Consider the following 23,149-nt stretch of genomic DNA (forward strand, 5'->3'; position numbering starts at 1 on the left):
ATTAAAAAATCGATAAAAACCCTTGGCCCTGATATGATTTCATATCAAACCCAACTTATTACATTTTAACACTTTCGGAGAAGCCGAAATAAACAATGGACTACACCGTTAGACTTTTTTAATCCTAGAAATCCACAGAACTTGAAATGAGTTCAATCAGACATATGTAGGTCAATAGTAGGTTTTGGTTAAAATCCACTGATCGATCTAGAGATCTTAGATTATAACTGTTTCCATAGATTTCTATGACTACAAGGAGTCTAACGATACCCTCCATTTCTTATTTCGTCTTAATTGAAGGTATTAAAATGTTATTTAATGATCATTTAAACTCTATCAGGGCACATTATGCATGCAAAAAAGAGAACAAAGAGTTTACATGCCAGGAAAGAGAAAAGAGAGAAGAGAAAAAAAAGTCAATTTTGGTAGGAGGAATAGAATGGGAAGATCATATAATTGAGTGTATCATTTGGTAAATGTCAAAGTAGCATACGTCTTTTCGTCAATTCAAAAATCTATGTGCAACATTTAGTCAATTCGGAAACCTATGTGTGCCCTTTAAGGTTTAGATGATTCATTTGATAACATTTTAACACCTTTAGATAAGATGAAATAAGTAATGGAGAGCATCGTTGGACTCCTTACAATCTTATAAATGTAGAGAACCTGAAATAGTTGTAATCTGAGGTCTTTAGGTCGATCAATGTGTTTTGACCGAAAACTACTAATTGACTTATACAGGTCCGATTGGATTCATTTCAGGTCCTATGGATTTATGAGGTTGCAAGGAGTTCAACGATGTCATCTATTGTTTATTTTGACTTCTTCGAATGTGTTAAAATATAATAAGAAACAATTATCAATAAATCTCACGTTGGACCTGATATGAATCATATCAGTTCCAGCATGAGATTTTTAGTCAATTTTTCCTTATTACATTTTGACACCTTCAGAAAATTTGAATAAATAATAGACGACACTGTTGGATTCCTTGCAATCTCAAAAATCCACATGACTTAAAATGTGTTCAATTGAACTTGTCTAGGTCAATTAGTGGGGTTTTGATCAAAATCTACTAATCAACTTAAAGACCTCATATTGCAACAATTTAAGGTCTTGTGATTTTCTGAGATTGTAAGGAGTCCAATAGTATCGTCTATTTTTTATTTCGACTTCTCTACAGTGTTAAAATATAATAAGAAACTACTGGCAAAAGAACCTTACATTAGGTTAAAACTCACTGATTAACCTAGAGACCTTTTATTGTAACAATTTTAGGTCTTGTGAATTTTTGATATTGCAAGGAGTCCAATCATGTCATTTATTATTTATTTTTCTTTTCTGGAGGTGTTAAAATGTAATAAAAAAAGTTAATAAAAAAATCTCAGTTGAATCTGATATAGAATCATATCAAGCTTATGTTAAATTTAATAGAAATCATATCAGGTCCAATATAGATTTTTTTTTAATGGGTCTTTTGGTCCATTTAGGCCCAACTTAAGATACACTTTGTGGTTAATTAGGAAACTATGTGCACCATGTAGTAAATTGCCGTTTGTTTTTTTTTGTTGAGTCAGTAAATTTTATACATAGAATATTTTTTATATTTAAAAAATCAACCTTGTCAGTATTATTTAAATTCAATTGCATCATTTAAAAAATTTAAAAATTAATATAAAATTGCGATGCTAATCACTAATTTTAAAATGATTTCAATCATATTTTGATTCACTTTAAAATTTTGATTAAAAGCAACTTTCATATGAAAATAACAACAATAATAATGTGAAATTTATAAAAAGACACAACACTTCCCCTTGTTTAATAAAGCGCTGCTGGCCGTTAACTGGAAACGATACAAGCCCGTTCCATATCGAGCGTCCATTCTAGGGATCGCATTTGTCGCGAAAATTTACGTCCACGTGAAGGCCAGAGGGCTCGCCACCACGTGCTTCCGGTCGGACCACTGGAGGCGGCCGAACGCGGCGGAGCCAGACGGCTGCGACGCCGCGGAGAAGCTCACCGTATAGCTCTTCCTCTCCCCCGCGCTCACGAAGTTTAGCTCCTGCGGGTCCACCGTCACCTTCACCTCCGCCGGGGCCGTCACCGTCGCCGTGTACGTCCCCGGCGTCCCCACGTTGGTCAGTGTGCGCGTGTGCCGCATCGTCGTCGTCGTCGATGGGCTGCCGCCTCCCAAGCCGCTCGCAGTCTTGAATGCCACCGAGAATGAGGGGTAGTTGAGGTCCGACACCGTGTAGATCTCCTTGCCGTCGCAGATGACGTTGGGCCGCCGGGAGATGATCTGGATCTGGAGCGTGGTGTAGTTTAAGGCGCAGAGGAAGTCGATGTAATCGTCGGCAGTGATGTCGTAGACGAGGCCGGGGTCGAGGGCTTTGGGCGGATCCACGTGGCCAGCCCCAAAATCGAAGGGCGTGGCGCCGCCACCGGTGGCGACGTCGAGGATGCGGCCGCCGTTAGGATAAGCGGCGAAGGCGGTGGTCATTAGGGCGGATTTAATAGCGCTAGGGCTCCAGTCCGAGTGCGCCCCTTTGAGGAACGCCGCCAAGCCGCTGATGTGGGGGCACGACATGGACGTGCCGGAGATTATGTTGAACTCCGTTCTCCGCGGATCTTCTGCTTGCCCTGACGGCCCGACCTTCCCCGTCCATGCGGCGAGGATGTTCACCCCCGGTGCGAGGATGTCTGGCTTCAGGATGTCGGGAGTGATGGTGCTTGGCCCGCGGGAGGAGAACGCCGCCACCACCGGCGATGGCGTGACGCCAACTATGGTCCCGCCGAAGGCAATGGTCGCCGTGGGGCTCGGATCTGAGAAAAGGTAAGACTTGATGGCGTCCCCCGCCTTTTGCCCGACGGCACTCGTTGGGAGGAGGTATGCATCGGCGACGAGCTCCTCCCCGTGGGCGGCGGTGTTGGTGAGGATCATACCGGCTCCTCCGGCATCCCTCACCACGAAGCCCTTCTGAGCGCGCGCATTGAATCCACGGTCGCAGAGGACGATTTTCCCGGCGACCTTTTCTGGGAGAAGGGTTCCCCGCATGCAGAGGTTGCCGTTAGTGGCGTTGGTGGCGTTGCCGGCGTAAATGAAAGGGTAAGGCGAGGAAGAAAGGGGCTTCCCGCTGTAGAGAGAGGCGCCGGTGAAGTTCGTTCCGTCGCCGAGCACGACGTAGGCGGGGAAGTCGCGGTCGATGGTGCCGGCTCCGACGGTGGTGATCCACGGCGCCACGTTGGAGACGGTGGAAGCAGAGGGACCAGCATTGCCGGCAGAGCAAGATACAACGACCCCTTTAGCCACGGCACTGAAGGCCCCAACGGCGATGTTGTCGCGGAAATAGTCCGTCGTGCTGCTGCCGAGGGAAAGAGAAAGGACGTCGCATCCGTCTTCCACGGCCTTGTCCATGGCGGCGAGTATATCGGAGCCGAAGCACCCGCCGAGCCAACAGACCTTGTAGACGGCGATGCGAGCGCGGGTGGACATTCCGCGGGCGGTGCCGGCGGCGTAGCCGAGCAGGCTGGCATCGGATACGGCGGTTCCAGCGGCGGTGGAAGAGGTGTGCGTGCCGTGGCCGTCATCGTCGCGCGGCGACCTCGACTCCCTGGACTCGTCCATCGCGCCCATACTGGCCTCGTACCCCTTGGAGAAGAACCGAGCGCCAACCAACTTCCGGTTGCAGACGGCGGCCGGCTCAAAGTCCTTCCCCTCCTCGCACGCGCCCTTCCAGCTCGCGGGGACGGGGCCGAGCCCGGCATCGCCGTAGCTCGCGCGCTCGGGCCACACGCCTGTGTCAAGCACCCCGACGACGACGTCGCCCTCGGCGTTAGACTGGGGTACCAACCCCTCGCGGTCAATCCCGAGGAACTCCGGCGTGCGCGTCGTATGGAGCTCGTAGCGGACCTCGGGCTGGACTCCGACCACGCCGGGTCTGCCCTGGAGCGCGCGCGCCTCCGCGGCGCTGAGCCGCGCGGAGAAGCCATGCGCGACGGTGTCGTAGGCGTAGAGCATCTCCGCGGTGTCGGAGACGGACCGCAGAGAGGCTTCATACCAGAGGCGATGCTCCGGGAAGTCGTCCGGCATGTGGGACTTAGCCACGTGGACTATGTAAGTCTTCTTCTCGAGCTCCGGTATAGAAAGTGAGCTGCAGCAGCAGAGCAAGAGCAAGTAGAGGAAGAAGGAGAGGCGGAGGGGAGCCATTGCTACTCTCTTCTCTTCTCGAGCTTGGGCTAGTTGTAAGAAGAGGTTAAGGGTTAAAAGGGAAGAAGAAGAAGTTGGTGCTTTTGTCTGCAGCAAACAAGAAGCACTCGTGAATAGCATAGGAGGAGAGAAAGCAGAGATATATAGACAAAGGTACCAAGGGAAGAGACAGCAGAGATTGATCTGTGAGAGACCGACAGGAGTACTCGAGGACCGAAATGGATTAAAAGAATCACTTATTATCGCAGCTAGGATTATGATTAATAACGGAATCGATTAATATAGTGATAAATTTTTTTAATGTCCGATTGGCCTATAAAATCGTTTCTCAATTTATCCCGATGATAAATTTATGTGACACGAAATCTGTCAAAATATATATCGAAGTAAATCGAATTGATAAAAAAATAATTAATTTAATCAATTATTAAATTAATTATTTTTTAATAATAGGTTGACGTTGCATATCAGTCTAAAAAATTTAATTCGAATTTTAAAGATATTTTTAAATATTAATTCAGCAACATAAATATAGAAGTCCAATTTTTACATTTCAAAATTGAATCGAATAAATTAAATAATTAAAAAAAATTATAAGAAAAAATAATCAAATTTTCAAACAAACCGAATCAAGATCAGCTTGATTTAACCAATCATTTGTTTAATCCTTACTAGGTGAAAAGCATGGAGTGGATTGATATGAGATATTGTAGGGATACCAATCATTTGTTCAACCTCAACCAGATGACAGCTTTGAGTTGGATTGATATGAGATATTTTAGGGATACAAGACGAGGTTCCTCAAGGTGACAACATTGATAGTAGTTGAAAGAGGACAAACTCATAGATAAAGAGTAAAGGAGGTCGATCGTGAGCGAAGGTCAAGTTACAAGGTGAAACTCAACTGAAGTGATTGAATCGATTGGCTTTCTGCAGGAATAACACAATGAAGGTTAGATGACCAAAGGAGCTCATGAAGGCTAGTGCACTAAGCTTAAATTCTAATTCCTTGTGCTCTCTTTTTATTTTCACAATCTAATCTTTATAGTAATCTTCCAAGTTCTAGCTTTAATTCTCTATCATAAGAAACACTATAAGGATAACAACAATTAGCAATTAAAATTTTGATCACTAAGTACACTTAGCAATTGAATTTTTCGGTTGAACTAATTTTGGTCACGGACATCATTTTAGTGACCAAAATTTATTTCCGCCGCTAAAATTAGCGATGACATTATAATTTGGTCGCTAAATATAGTGACCAAATTTAATCTCCGTCGTTATTATTAACAACGAAAATAAAAGTTCGTCGCTAATATTAACGATGGAAGAAAATAATCCGTCACTAATTAGTGATGGAAATAATTTATCCGTCACCAATTTTAGCAACGTAAATTAATTTGCTAATTTACGAAAATCTAGCGATAGAAAAAAATTGCGTCGCTAATTTTCTAAAAAAAGTATCAGCACCTCTCTGTTGGTGCAATATTCCCTAGGTCAAGGTTGACCTGGTTGACTAAGCTTGAGAAGACTCAAGCTTGAGTCTTGATGTTTGAGTTTCGATGTTTGACAATATATGGAGATTGCATGTGCAATCGTTCATTTGGCGAGATTGTTGGTACAATTTTCTCTGGTCAAGGTTGACCAGTTAGATGTGAAGAAGAGTCAAGTAGGTCAAGACTGACTGGATACTTGACTGGGAAGTCCTGGTGAGTGAAGCCAGGCAGTTGGAAAAATCCTGGTGAGTGAAGCCAGGTAAAAGCCCTAGTGAGTGAAGCTAGGTGAGTGAAGCCAAACAGATGGGAAGTCCTAGTGAGTGAAGCTATGTAAAGTGAAAGTCCTGGTGAGTGAAGCCAGGCAAGGGAAAGTCCCGGTGAGTGAAGCCAGGCAGTGGAAAGACCTGGTGAGTAAAGCCAAGCACGAGGAAATCCAGATGGGTCAAGGATGATTGGACATCTGGTGGAAGGAAGTCCAAGTGGGTCATGGAGGACCGGACACTTGGCATGAGATGGTAAGTCCAAGAGGGTCAAGGTTGACCGAACACTTGGCACGAGGAAAAAAAAGTCCAGATGGGTCAAAAGTTGATGAACACTTAGCGGTCGTAAGTCCAATAGGGAGTTGGCATGGAATTAGAAAGTTCGGACGTAGTGAACTTCCGAAAGTCATAACTTTTGACTTGGATATCGGAATGAGATAATCTCGGATGCAAAACGAAGTTCATTTCAAGCTTTACATAGTTTTCTTCTTGCCTATCGATTGACCAATCGATTGGGGGGTTCAATCGATTGGTTAATTGATTGGTTGACACGATTTTGTGCAGAAAAGGTCTGGATCGATTGGGTAATCGATCAAAACTTCCCCAATCGATTGGTCAATCGATTGGGAGAGTTTCTGATCGAAAAGTGAGCTTCTGATTAGTTGATCGATTGAAACCTCCAATCGATCGGCCAATCGATTGGGAGGTTGGAAAATCACACGATAGCCCTGGAAATCGTGTGAGACATGTTGAATCGATTGGGCAATCGATTCAAGCAATTTCCAAGAGCACAGAGGCACTTTGGATCAATCAACCAATCGATCCAAAGCCTCCCCAATCGATTGAGAGCAATTCAATCGATTGGGATCCGACCGTTGGCACAGGTTATAGCTGTTGCGAGCGATTTTCTGTATACGACTTCCATTATCTTCTACGCACGATCACAGCGAAGACCACAGTGATTTCTCCACTCTCACAGCCAGATCTTGAAGGCTCTTAGAGATAAGTGTAGGTACACTTCCAAGGTTCAAGAGGCAACAACAAGCAACAAGTAAGCAAGAAGAAGAAGCTCTTTACTTGTATCTTCTGTATTTTCTTCTTGCGTGAGTTGTATTTGTTGTGTGGGTTTGTACAAGTCTTCTCCGCATTCAGTAGTCACCGTAAAGGAGTGTTTTCATAGTGGAGAGTGCTCGTGTGTGTGGATCCTTGGATTAGTCACCTCTTTTTGAGGTGGATACCAATTAAATCCTTGTGTTAGTGTTGTATTTTTGTTTCTTATACATTCCGCTGCATATCATCATCAAGAAGCAAGCTACAGGCGTGTGACGAGCTATTCACCCCCCCAATCTAGCTACATTTTGACCCTAACAAGTGGTATCAGAACTAGGCCACTCTTCACCGGAATCATTGCCGGAAGGGGCAAAAATGTTAGAGGGCAAAGAAGTTGAAGCAAATTCAAAAGTTGTAGACTTCATCAAAAGGCTCAGCTTCAAGATGGAATTCCGAGATGGACTCGAATTCGAAACAAGGGTGCCTCCACCATTCACAATGACGAGCTTCGATTCTTGAAAATCAAGAATCAAAAATTTTTTGATGAAGGAGATAGAGCAATGGTTTGCTCTCATGGAAGGCTTTGAAGTTCCAACAAATTCTAAGGGCAAAACTCTCAAGAGGAGCAAGTGGAGCCAAGAGCAAATTCAAAGGAGCGAGACAAATGATAAAGTGACCAAGCTATTGGTCAATTTATTGCCAAGCAATATTTTGGCTCAAGTTGGAGAATTCAAGGATGCCAAGGAGCTTTAGAGTAAATTGACAAAGATTCATGAAGTTCCCTCCACTGTACCAAATCAAGAAGAATCCAAAGAGGGTGACTCATTGGATCAAGGCCAAGAGGAAGAGAACTTCGAAGTTGAGAGATTCTCAACTTTTGAAGAAGAGGTCCAAGAAGCTTCATCTTCAACGGAATGAAACGAAAAGGGAAAAGAATGAGCATATTCTTTGTTCCATATACAAGATGAAGATGAAGAAGTCTCCGCCTCTAGGATTGAGAGGGAGAGACATTCGTTGACACTGGACCAAGAAGGAGGAGAAGCTTCTACTTCCGGGTCAAGCGAAGAAGAAGAAAGTGTCATCCCTACACATGAAGGTATAACTAGTTCAATTAAAAATAAAAATTATATTATATGTTTTGAGTGTAGGGAACATGGGCACTACAAAAGCAAGTGTCCCAAATTGACCAAGAAGAAGGGCCAACCGGCACAAAGGGGCAAGAAGAAGCCCAAGGAGATCGCCCCCATGATAAAAAAAAGAGCAAGGAGCACATTGTATTTTGTAGGATCGAAAAGAATTTAGATATCTCCACAATGACATGAAATTGTTTACTTTGGGCCTAAGCTCTCATGGTTTTGCTCTTGGGCTCTACCCAAAAGGCCTCATTCCAAATGGAGATATCTTTCTTTTATAAATCCATGATCTTTCCCATGTGTTTTCAATGTGGGACTATGTTTGCAACCTTGCAACCCCAACAATCCCCCCTCAAACAAAGGACCACAGGCTTGCCATATCCGATCTTCGACCCACTAGGTCTTCCTGCCCCTCGGTCCACCCGACCTACTAGGATTTCCTTGCCTAGCTGCAACTAGGACTTCCTGCCTGGTATCTGGTCCTCTTGATCCAAACATAGGAACCCCTACTTTCTTTGTTCGAGGTCAATATTGTACCCACATGACTCAATATTGTCCGGTTAAATCTTCTGACAGTCCGGGCTCTGATACCACTTGTTGGATCGTGAAGAATCAATAGGGGGTGAATATCGATAACAAAAAAATATCGAAAAGAGTTTAGCGCAGCGGAAAATATAAGCAAAAGGAAATAAGGCTAACACAGGTTCTTTTTACTTGGTTCGGAGTCTGTGTCAACTCTTACTCTAAGGCCCGCACTCGTCGAGTGCTTTCGTTGGGCAATTCACTAGCAATTCGAATATATATTACAAATTAAGTACAAAATTGCTAATAAAAAAATTACTGACAATAAGAAGAATTCGAACAGAAAAGGAAAGCTTGTCGGAGATCACAGCGTCGCAGCAACACGAGGAATTTCTCATTTTTAACTTCTAAATTTGAATTTATTTTGATGTTTGACTTATTTATGTCTAAATGCCCACTTAATTTTAAATTTTCTGAATTAATTAAATTATTTGAATTGATTTGGTCATTGTTCTGTTTGACCAAGTCAAGGTTGATGCCAAATTGATCAGAGTCTTGATTGATTTGATCAGAGTCTAGATTGTTTTGTGATTTTGAATTTAAATCATTTATATCTAGATTATCATGCACCATAGTTGGAATAATTTCATATTTATTTGAATCATCATGCTGATTATTTAAACTACTATTAGCAGGGGTATGTTGGTAAATATTACTAACCTTGAGCGCAACCCCTAATTCAGTAGGCTTTTCTGTTGGATTTGATCAAGTTTGGATTTGATTTCAACTTGATCCTCTAACTCCAACGACTCCTCGTGAATTTTGATTAATTGGGTTAAAAGCTCATATGCATTTTTGTACTTTCCTAGTCTGCATAAAATATTGTTAGGTAAAACACTGCAAATAAGTTTACTTACATTTTCGTTCAATTCTGATTCATGAGAAGGTTTTCTCAAAATTAGTACATTGTCGAAATCTAAGCTTCCTAAGAAACATTCTATTCTTCTCCTCCAGTAGTTGAAATCTTCTTGATCGTATGGTAGTGGTTCGTGGGGGTTCTATCCTTCTTGAAGAGACATTATTCTTGCACACAGAGAAACAGACAAAAAATCCCAAGACTTGGTCTTGGATTAACAGTGCTGGAAAAAAAATAGTATTTCACTATTTTCGAAAAAAATAATAAAATATTATTAAAATATTAATAAAAAAATATTATTTCAAAATTTTGAAAATGTAATATTTTGTCAATACTAAACAATTGTGAAAGGATGACGATGTATTTTTCAAAAATAATTTTGGAGGGGAAAAAATGAAAGCCGTAAGGTTTTATTTTAAAGACGAACGATATCTAATTTTTCTTTAAAAAACACCCCCTTTGCCTGATTGGTGGTTGCACCAAATCAGAGCGGTACCTACTCTGATACTAATTGTAAGATCGAAAAGAATTTAGATATCTCCACAATGGTATGATATTTTCCACTTTGGGCTTTCTTAAATTTTTTTAAGAAAAGACATTACTTTTAAAGCGGAGAAAATAGTTTTGGTACTAAGTATGAAAACAAGTGGATTTAATCCTCCCCCTGAACCTGATATACAAAATCTGTCTAACCAGTTAGTTACTTACTGACTATCAGAAGATAGCAGCTTTCACTTGGTTAGTCAAGTTAAGTGCATTATAATCAGTTAGTGTTTGACTAAACTGAATGACTTAATTTGATTAATATTTGTTTGGTATTTAACGCCCGAACTTATGTCGATGCACTGAAATAAGCATCTTAAGTCCAGACAATCTACCTATGCAGATCACCCCTTTCTATGTTTGACAATCACAAACAAGGGAATCCTAGGGTGTTGGTGAGATGCTCAAATACTAATCTTAAGGGAACATGATTTCTAAGGAATTATTCTAATCTAAGGCTAAAACTGTTTTGAAATTCTAAAAATAGGAAATTTTGAAAACATAAAAGTATTTTACCTTAGAATTTGAAAATAACCATTTTTTAAAAACCAATTTTTAAAATTCCTAATCTATTAGACACATCCCTAATTTTCTACGTAGATTGCTAAATTCACTTTCAGGGAGTGGTTTAGTGAATATGTCAGCTAAATTAAACTTTGACTCAATGTACTTGAGTTCAATATCTCCTTTAGTGGCATGATCCCTGATACAGTGATGCCTAATTCCAATATGTTTGGTTCTGGAATGATGCATTGGATTTTTTGTTAAATTAATTGAACTGATATTGTCAATTAACACTTTTACATTTGTAAGGTTCAAATTAAAATCTTTTAAAGTGTGCATCATCCATAATAATTGTGCAACGCATTCTCCTATGACTATGTATTCTGACTCAATTATAGATAAGGCAACATAGTGTTGTTTTCTACTAAACCAGCTAACAAGCGATGGACCCAGTAGTTGACATCCACCACTTGCGCCTTTACGGTCTAATTTGCATCCGGCATAATCTGAGTCAGAATACCCTATGAGTTCAAAATTATTGGTTTTGGGATACCAAATTTCTACATTTGTTGTTCCTTTAAGGTATCTAAAGATTCTTTTGACTTGAGTCAAATGAGATTCTTTAGCACAGGTTTGGTATCTAGCACACATACTAACTGCAAATAAGATATCTGGTCGACTTGCAGTTAAGTATAGTAGGCTACCTATGACACTCCTATAGTATTTTAAATCAACTGGTTTTCCATTGGGGTTATCATCTAAGATTGTGTTCACTGCCATGGGTGTTTTTATCTCTTTAGTATTTTCCATTCCAAATCTCTTGAGTAACTCCTTAGTATATTTTTGTTGATAAATGTAATTTTCCTCATTTGTTTGTTTGATTTGTAATCCTAAAAAATAGGTTAATTTACCTACTAGACTAATTTCAAACTCGTGTTCTATTAGGCTTGTAAATTCATCTAAAAATTCTAAATTTGTTGACCCAAAAATTATATCATCTATGTAGATTTGGGCTATGAAAATATCTTTTTGTATTGACTTAACAAATAAGGTTGAGTCAATTTGACCTTGGTTGAACCTTTAGAAATTAGGTACGACGTAAGTCTTTCATACCATGCCCTAGGAGCTTGCTTAAGTTTATATAAAACCTTTTTCAGTTTAAAGACATAATCAAGGTGTTCTAAATTTTCAAATCCAGGTGGTTGTCCTATATAGACTTCTTCTTTTATTAGTCCATTTAGGAAGGCTGACTTAATACCCATTTGGTAGAGTTTAAATCCTTTGTGGGCTGCATAACTAAATAGCATTCTAATGGACACTAGTCTAGCCACTAGGGCATAAGTTTCATCGTAGTCAAGTCCCTCTACTTGACTGAATCCTTTTGCGACTAGTCTAGCTTTATTTCTTGTGATTTCCCCAGTTTCACTTAATTTATTTCTAAATACCCATTTTGTTTCTATTATCTTTTTATCTTTGGGTGGTGGCACTAAATCCCAAACTTCATTTCTTTCAAATTAAGCTAGTTCTTCTTGCATAACAATTATCCAGTCTGGGTCAAGTAATGATTCAACCATTGTTTTAGGTTCAATTTTTGAAATTAATGAGATTTGACTTAGGTTTCTAAAGGATGACCTAGTCTGAACCTTTAGGTCTGGATCACCAATTATTTGGCTATTTGGGTGATTTGCGTTGACTCTAATAATTCTAGGAGGTTGATTCTCTTGAGGTTCTTCTTCCTCTTCATGATTTAGAGATTGATTGGTTCATTCAGAATTGATATTTTCTTGAACAAATTCAATTGGTTAAAGTTGGATTTGTTCTACATTTTATTTGGATTCTTTAAATTTTACATTAGTAGTTTCTTCAATTCTTAAGGTAACTTTATTATAGACTCTGTAACCTCTACAGTTTAAGGAGTAGTCTACAAAGATTCCATTTTCTACTTTAGAGGTGAATTTTCCTAAGTGTTCTCTTGTGTTTAGGATGAAGGCTGGACATCCAAATACTTTAAAGTATTTTATATTGGGTTGTTTATTATAATAAAACTCAAAGAAGGTTTTATTATGTATTTTATTTAGTGTTATTCAATTTTGCACGTAGCAGGCTGTACTAACAGCTCTGCCCAAAAATATTTGGGTAGGTTGTATTCATTTAGCATTGCCCTTGATGCTTCAAGTAGAGTTCTATTTTTTCTTTCTACAATTCTATTTTGTTGGGGAGTTTTAGGACATGAAAATTCGTGATGATATCCATTCTCAAGGCAAAATTTATTAAAGTTGTGATTTTTAAATTCTCCCCCGTTGTCACTTCTAATTCTTTTAATTTTAGTGTCTTTTTCATTTTCAACTTGTTTACAGAAGTTTGTAAACATTTTAAAAGTTTCATCTTTATTTTTTAAGAATTTGACCCATGTGAATATGGAGTAGTCATCTATTATGACTAGACAGTATAGACTTCCATTTATTGATTTGACTCCATGGGAGTCAAATAGGTCTAGGTGTAGAAGTTCTAATATTGAGTTGATTTGTGATTGATTAGTTGGTTTGTGAGAAGATTTTGTCTGTTTACCTTGTTGACAAGCATTACATATGGTTGAGTCTAAGTTAGATAATTTTGATAAGCCTCTAACTAATCCATTTAATTTATTTATATTTTTGAAATTTGTGTGTGACATTCTTCTATGCCATAACCATGTTTCTTCTTTCTGTGTTAAATAACACTTAACTGAAGAAGTGGTTAAGTTGATTGTATAGATGTTGTCTTTTCTAAATCCTTTTAGACTTATGGTAGGATTATCTAAATGTTTGATTAAGCATTCTGTGGATAAGAATTTAACCTTATACCTAGTCTCACACAATTGACTTATACTTAGAAGATTATATTTAAAATTTTCAACAAGTAAAACATTTGTAATAATGAAATTTATTTTTAATTCAATGTTACCTATACTGATTACCTTGAGTTTGCCATTGTTTCCAAAGGCAATTGTTCCTAGACTCTTGTAGGTAAGTTGGGTGAACTTGGTGTGATCTCCAGTCATATGCTTGGAGCAACCACTGTCCTAAATCCACCTGATTTCCTACAATAGGTAAGAGTTACAGTTAGTCTAATTTTATTCTTTTAAAATCATTTTTAAGGTTGGTCATTTTATGTGAGAGTGTGAGTTAATTTTCAAGCACACAGAGTTTAAGATAAACCTTGTTGACAAGCATTACATATGGTTGAGTCTAAGTTAGATAATTTTGATAAGCCTCTAACTAATCCATTTAATTTATTTATATTTCTGAAATTTGTGTGTGATATTCTTCTATGCCATAACCAGGTTTCTTCTTTCTGTGTTAAATAACACTTAACTGAAGAAGTGGTTAAGTTGATTGTATAGATATTATCTTTTCTAAATCCTTTTAGACTTATGGTAGGATTATCTAAATGTTTGATTAAGCATTTTGTGGATAAGAATTTAACCTTATACCTAGTCTCACACAATTGACTTATACTTAGAAGATTATATTTAAAATTTTCAACAAGTAAAACATTTGTAATAATGAAATCTATTTTTAATTCAATGTTACCTATACTGATTACCTTGAGTTTGCCATTGTTTCCAAAGGCAATTGTTCCTAGACTCTTGTAGGTAAGTTGGGTGAACTTGGTGTGATCTCCAGTCATATGCTTGGAGCAACCACTGTCCAAAATCCACCTGGTTTCTTATATTAGGTAAGAGTTACAGTTAGTCTAATTTTATTCTTTTAAAATCATTTTTAAGGTTGGTCATTTTATGTGAGAGTGTGAGTTAATTTTCAAGCACACAGAGTTTAAGATAAAATTTTAAGTTAAAAGAAATTAATTTTTAAAGTAAATTTAAAAATTTTAAGTTAATTTTTAAAATAAATTTTTAAGTAAAAAAAAATTTAAGTTTAATTTTTAACATAAAATTTTAAGTTAAAAAAAATTAAGTTTAAAATAAATTTTTAAGTGAAATTTTTAAAATAAATTTAAGTTCATTTTTTTAAAAAAATTTAAAATAAATTTTTAAGAAAAAAATTAAAGTTAATTTTTTTTTAATTTAACGTAAAATTATTTAATTTAAAAGGAATTTTTGAAACAAAATTTTGAGTAAACAAATTAAGTTAAAAAGAATTTTTGAAAAAATTTTTGAGTAACCAAAAATTTAAGTTAACAAGATTTTTGAAATTAGGATGATTTTTAAAAGTTTTTTTTTTAAAAAAATTAAGTTTAATTTTCAAGTAAAAAAATTTTAAGTTTAAATTTTTAAGTTAAAAAATTTAAGTTTAATTTTTAAAATAAATTTTTAAGTTAAAAAAAAATTAATTTTAATTTTTAAAATAATTTTTTAAGTTAAAAAATTTAAGTTTAATTTTTAAAATAAATTTTTAAGTTAAAAAATTTAAGTTTAATTTTTAAAGTAAATTTTTAAGTTAAACAAGATTTAAGTTTAATTTTTAAAATAAATTTTTAAGTTAAAAAAATTTAAGTTTAATTTTTAAAATATTTTTTTTTAAAAAATTTAAGTTTAAATTTTAAAGTAAATTTTTAAGTTCAAAAAATTTTAAGTTTAATTTTTAAACTAAATTTTTAAGTTAAAAAATTTAAGTTTAATTTTTAAAATAATTTTTATAAAAAAATTTAAGTTTAATTTTTAAAATATTTTTTTTTAAAATTTAAGTTTAATTTTTAAAGTAAATTTTTAAGTTAAAAAAATTTAAGTTTAATTTTTAAAATAAATTTTTAAGTTAAAAATTTGTGTTTAATTTTTAAAATAAATTTTTAATTTAAAAAATTTATGTTAATTTTAAAATAAAATTTTAAGTTAAAAAATTTAAGTTTAATTTTTAAAATAAAATTTTAAGTTAAAAAATTTAAATTTAATTTTTAAAATAAAATTTTAAGTTAAAAAAAATTAAGTTTAATTTTTAAAATAAATTTAAGTTAAAATTTTAAAATAAATTTAAGTTAAATTTTTAAAATAAATTTAAGTTAAATTTTTAAAATAAATTTAAGTTAAATTTTTAAAATAAATTTTTAAGTTAAAAAATTTAAGTTTAATTTTGAAAATAAATTTTTAAGTTAAAAAATTTATGTTTAGTTTTTAAAATAAATTTTTAACTTTTAAAATATTTTTTTTTAAAAAATTAAATTAAATTTAATTTAATTTTAATGTTAATTTAATTTAATTTAATTTAATTTTAATTTTATTTTTAATTTTAATTAAATTTTATTTAAATTTAATTTAATTTAAATTTTGACTTAATTCCTTAGTCATCTCACCCGATCTATGTTTTCAATTAGGAAATCCTATAATTTTGTGAGATGAAATAGATTCAATTTTTGAGTTTGGTTTTAATTTGTGTTAGATTCGTGTTTAGCTTTGGGTTCAACAGATAGATATTCTCTGAATAAACTTCTGGACTATGGTGAGTCATTTGGACATCCTTAGAGTAACCATACCTTCGAGGTTTTCCAAATAGTTCTATCTACTAGACTTAGTACAAAATCTTGGTCTAACTGGTTGGGATCCATAAAAGGTAGCTTCGGTTAGTTCCACTTAGCCAAATGCACCAGGTCGAAGCCATATCTTCCTAGACATGTATAAACTAAGCTTCCCTAATATACTATCATCCCAAACTTCCCCAGTACCATTTTTCAAGTTAAACTTGAACCCTTTTCTAATTAATTCTAAGTACCCTGCCGGGTAGATTAGTTTGAGTTACCCTTCCGAATATGTTAGTTTTGGATGTGCCAGCTATTCTAGAGCCTTCCCCTGAATTATTGACCTTTAATTTAATTTTTCGTTTTAGGTTTATGTCTATTTCTTTTATAGTTATAATTTACTTGATGATAGGTTGAGTTTTGGTGAGTTTTAAAATATTTAGATTTTGAATTTTTTTGTTTAGGTTTGTATTTTGGTTTTTGATTTGATATATTCGAATTTATATAATATATTTTTTCTTTAGGTATATAGTATTGGTTAAGTCCTACTCGCATGATCAAGCACGCTTTCGGAACCCATGCTTTACTCGTTGGTTTGTAACGGTTATTAATGATTTAAAAGTTTTATTTGAGTTTGACTTATATCCAAGTTCGGTTTTGTTATAACATGCCTTTTGATTATTTAAAATTAGATCTAAGTTTTTTGATCTTGTTGTAAATTTTTCTAACATTTCTTTTAAATGATTAATTTATGATTTTAGTGATAGATTCTCCTCCTCAATTGTTAGATCTTGAGTTGGATTATTATTTACAATTTGTTCCTTGAGGTTTTGATTCTCCTCAAGGAGTAACTTGTTTTCACTTTCTAATTTAACTAGTTTACTATTTAAGCAAGAAATAATTTTGAAAAACTTTCGATTTAAAGTTAGGTATACCTCTTCAGAACCTTCGGAAACGAGTATGGACTCGTGGCTCAATTCGGGTTTAGACCCGTCTTCCGATTCGTCTTCCGACTCAGCTTCGTAGGCCATTAGCGCAAGATGACTCTGGTGCTTCTGATCTTCGACCTCCGATTTGTTCGAGGAGGAGTCGTCCCACGTCGCTTTGAGGGCCTTCTTTTTGGTAAGCTTTGTTTTGTCGATCTTCAATTTCGGACACTCATTCTTGTAGCGCCCCTTCTTGTTGCATCCATAGCATGTCATGTTCCTCGGTTCAGTTGGGGAATTGATCTTTTGTAGATCCTTCTTGCTGAAGCTTTTCTTTCTCTTGGTGAATATTTTTCTTACCAAGTTCACCAGGTACTCTTCGTTTTCGGAGTCTTGGTCAGAATCTTTTTCAGGTTCTGGCTTGTTCTTCTTTTCTTTGGAGGAACCTACAAGTAAAGCAACACCTTTCTCGGCTCTAGCGTTAGTCTGTTCATGTAACTCTAATTCACAAAATAATTCATCTAATTTAAGTTTAGATAGGTTCTTAGAAATTTTGTAGGCATCCATGATGGATGCCCACAAATTGTTGCTTGAAAGCGCGTTTAATGCATACCTGATTAGGTCTCTGTTGTCCATCTGGTGGCCTATCGCGTGGAGCCCGTTGAGAATGTCTTTGATCCTCGCGTGGAGTTGACTTACTGTTTCCCCTTCCTGCATTTTTATGTTAAAAATTTTATTTAATAGTAAATCTCATTTCGTTACCTTAGCATCGCTGGTTCCTTCGTGCAACTCGATCAACTTGTCCCACAGTTCTTTTGCATTTTGGTGCGGTCCTACCCGGTTCAGCTCTTCCCTTGTCAACCCGCATTGTAATGTGTTGATCGCCTTGTTCTCCGTTGATGCCTTCTTCTTTATGTCTGACGTCCATTGTTCAGGATCCAGTAGATTCCTGGAGCTGTCAACTGGTGCTCAGTAGGCTTTTGTGACGCTTAACCATTGATCGAAGTCTATCTTTAAATAGACTTCCAGCCTTTTCTTCCAGTAAGGAAAATCGTCTCCGTTGAATAGGGGAGGACGCACCGTACTGAAATCTTTAATCTGAGACATCCTGCACACAAGAGAGTAGCTAGACAAAAAAATCCCAAGACTTGGTCTTGGATTTAGTAGTGCATGAAGAAATAGAAATAATAAAGAAAACTAAATTGGTGTTGTACCAATTTAGATTAACTGCAATGGAAATAAATTTCCAAAATGGTAATAATACCAGTTTGGAATTATACGAAAAACTGAAAACCGAAAGAAGATTTTTTTTCACCCCCTTGTCTGATTGGTGGTTGCACCAAATCAGAGCGATACCTGCTCTGATACCACTTGTAGGATCGAAAAGAATTTAAATATCTCCATAATGACATGATATTGTCCACTTTGAGCCTAAGCCCTCGTGGTTTTGCTCTTGGGCTCTACCCAAAAGGCCTCATTCCAAATGGAGATATCTTTCTCTTATAAATTCATGATCTTTCCCATGTGTTTTCAATGTGGGACTATGTTTGCAACCTTGCAACCCCAATATATTCTTCTTGTGTCATCAAAAAGGACATTATCGGAGTCCATGTCCTAAGTGGAGGAAAGAGGTCAAAATCAAGGGTGGAAGCACAAGTCAAGGGGGAGCCTCCAAGGTAAAACTCAAGGTATCATTTATTGAGCCTACCCCTTTAAATAATGGTAAAAATCACTTTAATGCTATTTACCATAAAAATGGAAAGCATGATAGCATTAAGGAAAAACATGTAGCTTTCCATGCCAAGACTACCACACCTAGGGTTAGGAAGGTAGATAGAAATTTGGGCAATAACTCTAAGGATTTCAGTTATAGGCCTAAAAATAAAAATGCTCATAGGAATCACGAAAAATCAAAATATATAGATTTATGGAAATAAAATCAAGTCTTGAGGGCAAGACTTGACAAGTTAGAGAAGTTCCTAAAAAGGATGGAAAATATCCTTAAGGGGCAAAATGAGCACAACCTAGGGCTAGGAACACAAAAGTCATCCAATGGTCATAGGGGTTTGGGATACAAGCCTAAAACCAAGAAGGATGTGTCTTCTTACCATAGGGTTCCATATAGCTATGGAACCAACTCTAGGTCTAGGGGTCAAGTCAAGGATACAAGGGAAGTTATCCCTAGGAGTATCTTTGCACCAACGAATGTGACTAAGACTTCTAAGAAGTCTAAGAAAGTCACCAAGAAAGTCACAAGAGAAGTTATCCCTAGAGAAAATGATCAAGGTTTCTAAGAAGCCTAACAAGGTCACTAGGAAGGTATCTAGGGAAGTTATCCCTAGTGAGTATCTAGAACATCTAAGGAGCACCAATATGTTTTGGGTTCCTAGGAGCATTTTCTCTACCCCCTAGATGGGTTAGAGAGAGTCAACTTTGAAGGGTGGTTAACCCAACTTTAATAAAGTTGACACTTGGATGCATTTTCAAGGTTTTTGTTAATCTTTGAAAATGAAATGGATTATTTGTTTACTTGTTGGAAGGATAAAATGTGTCAAAATTTGAGGAATTTGACTTAATTTAAATTGACACATTTGAGAAAAGGATAAGAAATGCCAAATTGGGGTTTTGGTATTTTCTTAGGAAGTTAAGGGCAAGTTAGGCCTTAATTTAAAATGATTACTCTTTGAAAAAGTAAAGTATGCCAAACATTGAGGAATTATGCTTAATTTAAATTGACACAAATTAAGAAAAGCAAAAGAAATGTCAAAATTGAGTTTTGGCATTTTCTCAAGAAAACATGGGCAATCTAGGACTACCTTTAGATTTAGCTAAGGATTTAAGGACACTTAGATAGATAATCTAGGTATATTTTAATATTATGATAATTGCCATACTTTGTTTGCCCATCACATTCCATGACATTATGTTTAGCATTCATGTTTATTATGGAAAACAAACAAAAATACTATGTCATGTCATACAAACATCATGTAGTTATAGCAAATTTTCTTTTGAAAATTATTCACTTTGATGTATGCCATAAATCATCATGCATTAATTTAATTTCCTTGCAATTAAGGATAAATGACATTTACTAACAAGTAACATCCTAGGTGGATGTTTATAATCCCAAAATGCCTAGATAGATATGCATGATCCCTAGTTTAGGGTAAAAACTCAAATTTTACATCTCACAAAGACCTATAAGGTGACTTGTATGTGTCTTAGTACACATTATCTACAAGTGAGATGTTAAGATGATGAACAAAACTCAAAATATTGATTTAGTGCATCTAGTTGAGTTTTAGTTTCATCAAAATATATAATTATGTGTTTTCCAATCATTGGGAAAGCTAATGTACAAGTCATGTGCAATGAGCCCAAAGAACATGGTTGGATATTGGTTTTGAAAATGACTTTAAATATACTTTGGAAAACTTTGGTGAAGACTATCTTTTGATAGTAATCATTATTGAAAAGTTAAACACAAACTAGAAGAAAACATTGAAGATTTTATAAGTTTTCAAGTTTATGTCAATCTTTGAAAATAGGAAGTATTTTCATAGAAAACTATTTTTTCTTGATAGAATATACCCTAAGTAATGTCTATATGAATTTTTATGATTTTTAAAATTTTGTAGAATATTTGGGGAGTTTTTGAAATTCACTGAAATGAAATTTCAGAATTTCAGTGCTCCAATCGATCACCCGATCGATTGGAGTGCCTCAATCGATCGGGTGATCGATTGAGAAGGCTGGTATCGTGAGCAGAAGCTCGCTGGATAGATCCACAGATCGATCCACACCTATTGAATCAATCCATTAATCGATTGAAATGCTAATTTTGATTGGGAAGGCTTAGTTTTAGCATTTTAAACCAATTTTAGTCTAGATAACCATTCCTAACCCTCAAAACACATTTGTATACATTTAGGGGGAGTTTTCATGATGAAAATAAGATTGGATTGGTCAAGGAAGATTAAGTAGAAGTTTAGGTTGAAGTTTGATTTCATTATTGAATTTTTGAACCTCAAAACTTCTAAATTTGGGTTTCCTAAAGATTTAGGGATTCCAAGTCATTGTTGGTGCAATGACAGAAGTTGTGGGCATGTCTTTAGGGGGAGTTATTCTTTAAGGACATGAAAATTTATTTTCCAAAACCATTGAAGGTGGTCAAACCTTCGTTTAGACAAACAATGCTCAAGGTTGAGCACTGAAACACAATGGAGAGTGGATATCTTTAGTGTGTCGTTGTGAGTGCTCTAGGATGAGCATCATAATGTGGAATAATACTCCAAGGTGAGAATTTAATACGATGAAGGGTATGAGACCTTCATTGTAGTGTTGTGTCCAACAAGTGAAGTTGTGACCAACGGTGAGTAACTCTTTAGGAGGAGAGTTCTTTTTGATGTGTGCCACTAGAGGGAGAATGTAGGGTTTAAGTTACGTCTTCATTACCTAAAGAGGGAGTTTGCCCTCTAGGAAAGGGGGAGAATGAAGGAAACCCTCATTCATACATTGGCATGAAGAAAGTTGAAGCTATAGGATTAGCCTAACTTAAATGTATTGTCAAACATCAAAAAGGGGGAGATTGTTGGTACAATATTCCCTAGGTCAAGGTTGACCTGGCTGACTAAGCTTGAGTCTTGATGTTTGGGTTTCGATGTTTGACAATACATGGATATTGCAGGTGCAATCATTCATTTTGGGAGATTGTTGGTACAATTTTTTCTGGTCAAGGTTGACCAGTTAGATGTGAAAAAAAGTCAATTAGGTCAAAACTGACTGGATACTTGACTGGGAAGTCCTGGTGAGTGAAGCCAGGCAGTTGGAAAAATCCTGGTAAGTGAAGCCAGGTGAAAGTCCTAGTGAGTGAAGCTAGGTGAAAATCCTAATGAGTGAAGCCAGACAGATGGGAAATCCTAGTGAGTGAAGCTAGGTAAAGTGAAAGTCTTGATGAGTGAAGCCAGGCAGGGGAAAGTCCCGGTGAGTGAAACAGAGCAGTGGAAAGACCTGGTGAGTAAAACCAAGCACAAGGAAATCCAGATGGGTCAAGGGTGGCCGGACATCTGGTGGAAGGAAGTCCAAGTGGGTCATGGAGGACCGGACACTTGGCATGAGATGGTAACTCCAAGTGGGTCAAGGTTGACTGGACACTTGGCATGAGGAGAAAAAGTCCAGATGGGTCAAAAGTTGATCGAACACTTAGCGGTCGTAAGTCCAATAGGGAGTTGGCATGGAATTAGGAAGTTCGGACGTAGTGAACTTCCGAAGGCCATAACTTTTAACTCGGATATCGGAATGAGGTGATCTTGAATGCGAAACGAAGCTCATTTCAAGCTCTACATAGTTTTCTACTTGCCAATCGATTGGGAGGTTGGAAAATCACACAATAGCCCTAGTAATCATGTGAGACATGTTGAATCGATTGGGCAATCAATTCAAGCAATTTCCAAGAGCACAAAGGCACTCTGGATCGATCAATTGATCGATCCAAAGCCTCCCCAATCGATTGAGAGCAATTCAATCGATTGAAATCTGACCGTTGGTGCAGGTTATAGCTGTTGGCGAGTGATTTTCTATATACGGCTTCCATTCTCTTCTACGCACGATCACAACGAAGACCACAGTGATTTCTCCACTCTCACAACTAGATCTTGAAGGCTCTTGGAGACAAGTGTAGGTACACTTTCAAGGTTCAAGAGGCAACAACAAGTAATAAGTAAGCAAGAAGAAGAAGCTCTTTACTTGTATCTTTTGTATTTTCTTCTTACGTGAGTTGTATTTGTTGTGTGAGTTTGTACAAGGCTTCTCCACCTTCGGTCGGTAGTCACCAAAAAGGAGTGTTTTCATAGTGGAGAGTGCTCGTGTGTGTGTATCCTTGGATTAGTCACCTCTTCTTGAGGTGGATACCAAATAAATCCTTGTGTTAGCGTTGTATTTTTGTTTCTTGTACATTCCGCTGCATATCATCACCAATAAGCAAGCTACAAGCGCGTGACGAGCTATTCACCCCCCCTCTAGTTACATTTCGACCCTAACACTCTCCTCTTTAAGATATTTCATCTTGTTTACACGATACATCATAAACAAATCAATACACATTCATATCCAACATTCACATCCACAATATTTGTT

General features: G+C 36.6%; 1 protein-coding gene across 1 annotated transcript; it reads right to left on the reverse strand.

Moving 5' to 3' along the window:
* Positions 1 to 1,696: 1,696 nt before the first annotated feature.
* On the reverse strand, positions 1,697 to 4,319 carry LOC122008427 (subtilisin-like protease SBT1.7). The gene has a single exon (XM_042564155.1). The coding sequence runs from the start codon at positions 4,208 to 4,210 to the stop codon at positions 1,913 to 1,915; it is 2,298 nt and encodes a 765-aa protein (XP_042420089.1). The 5' UTR covers positions 4,211 to 4,319; the 3' UTR covers positions 1,697 to 1,912.
* Positions 4,320 to 23,149: the final 18,830 nt, after the last annotated feature.

Source organism: Zingiber officinale, chromosome 8A (genome assembly GCF_018446385.1).
Source record: "Zingiber officinale cultivar Zhangliang chromosome 8A, Zo_v1.1, whole genome shotgun sequence".
Lineage (NCBI taxonomy): Eukaryota > Viridiplantae > Streptophyta > Magnoliopsida > Zingiberales > Zingiberaceae > Zingiber > Zingiber officinale.

What these genes read in the sequence shown, in the direction of transcription:
- LOC122008427 (XM_042564155.1), bottom strand. Translation starts at nt 4,210, where the DNA reads ATGGCTCCCCTCCGCCTCTCCTTCTTCCTCTACTTGCTCTTGCTCTGC.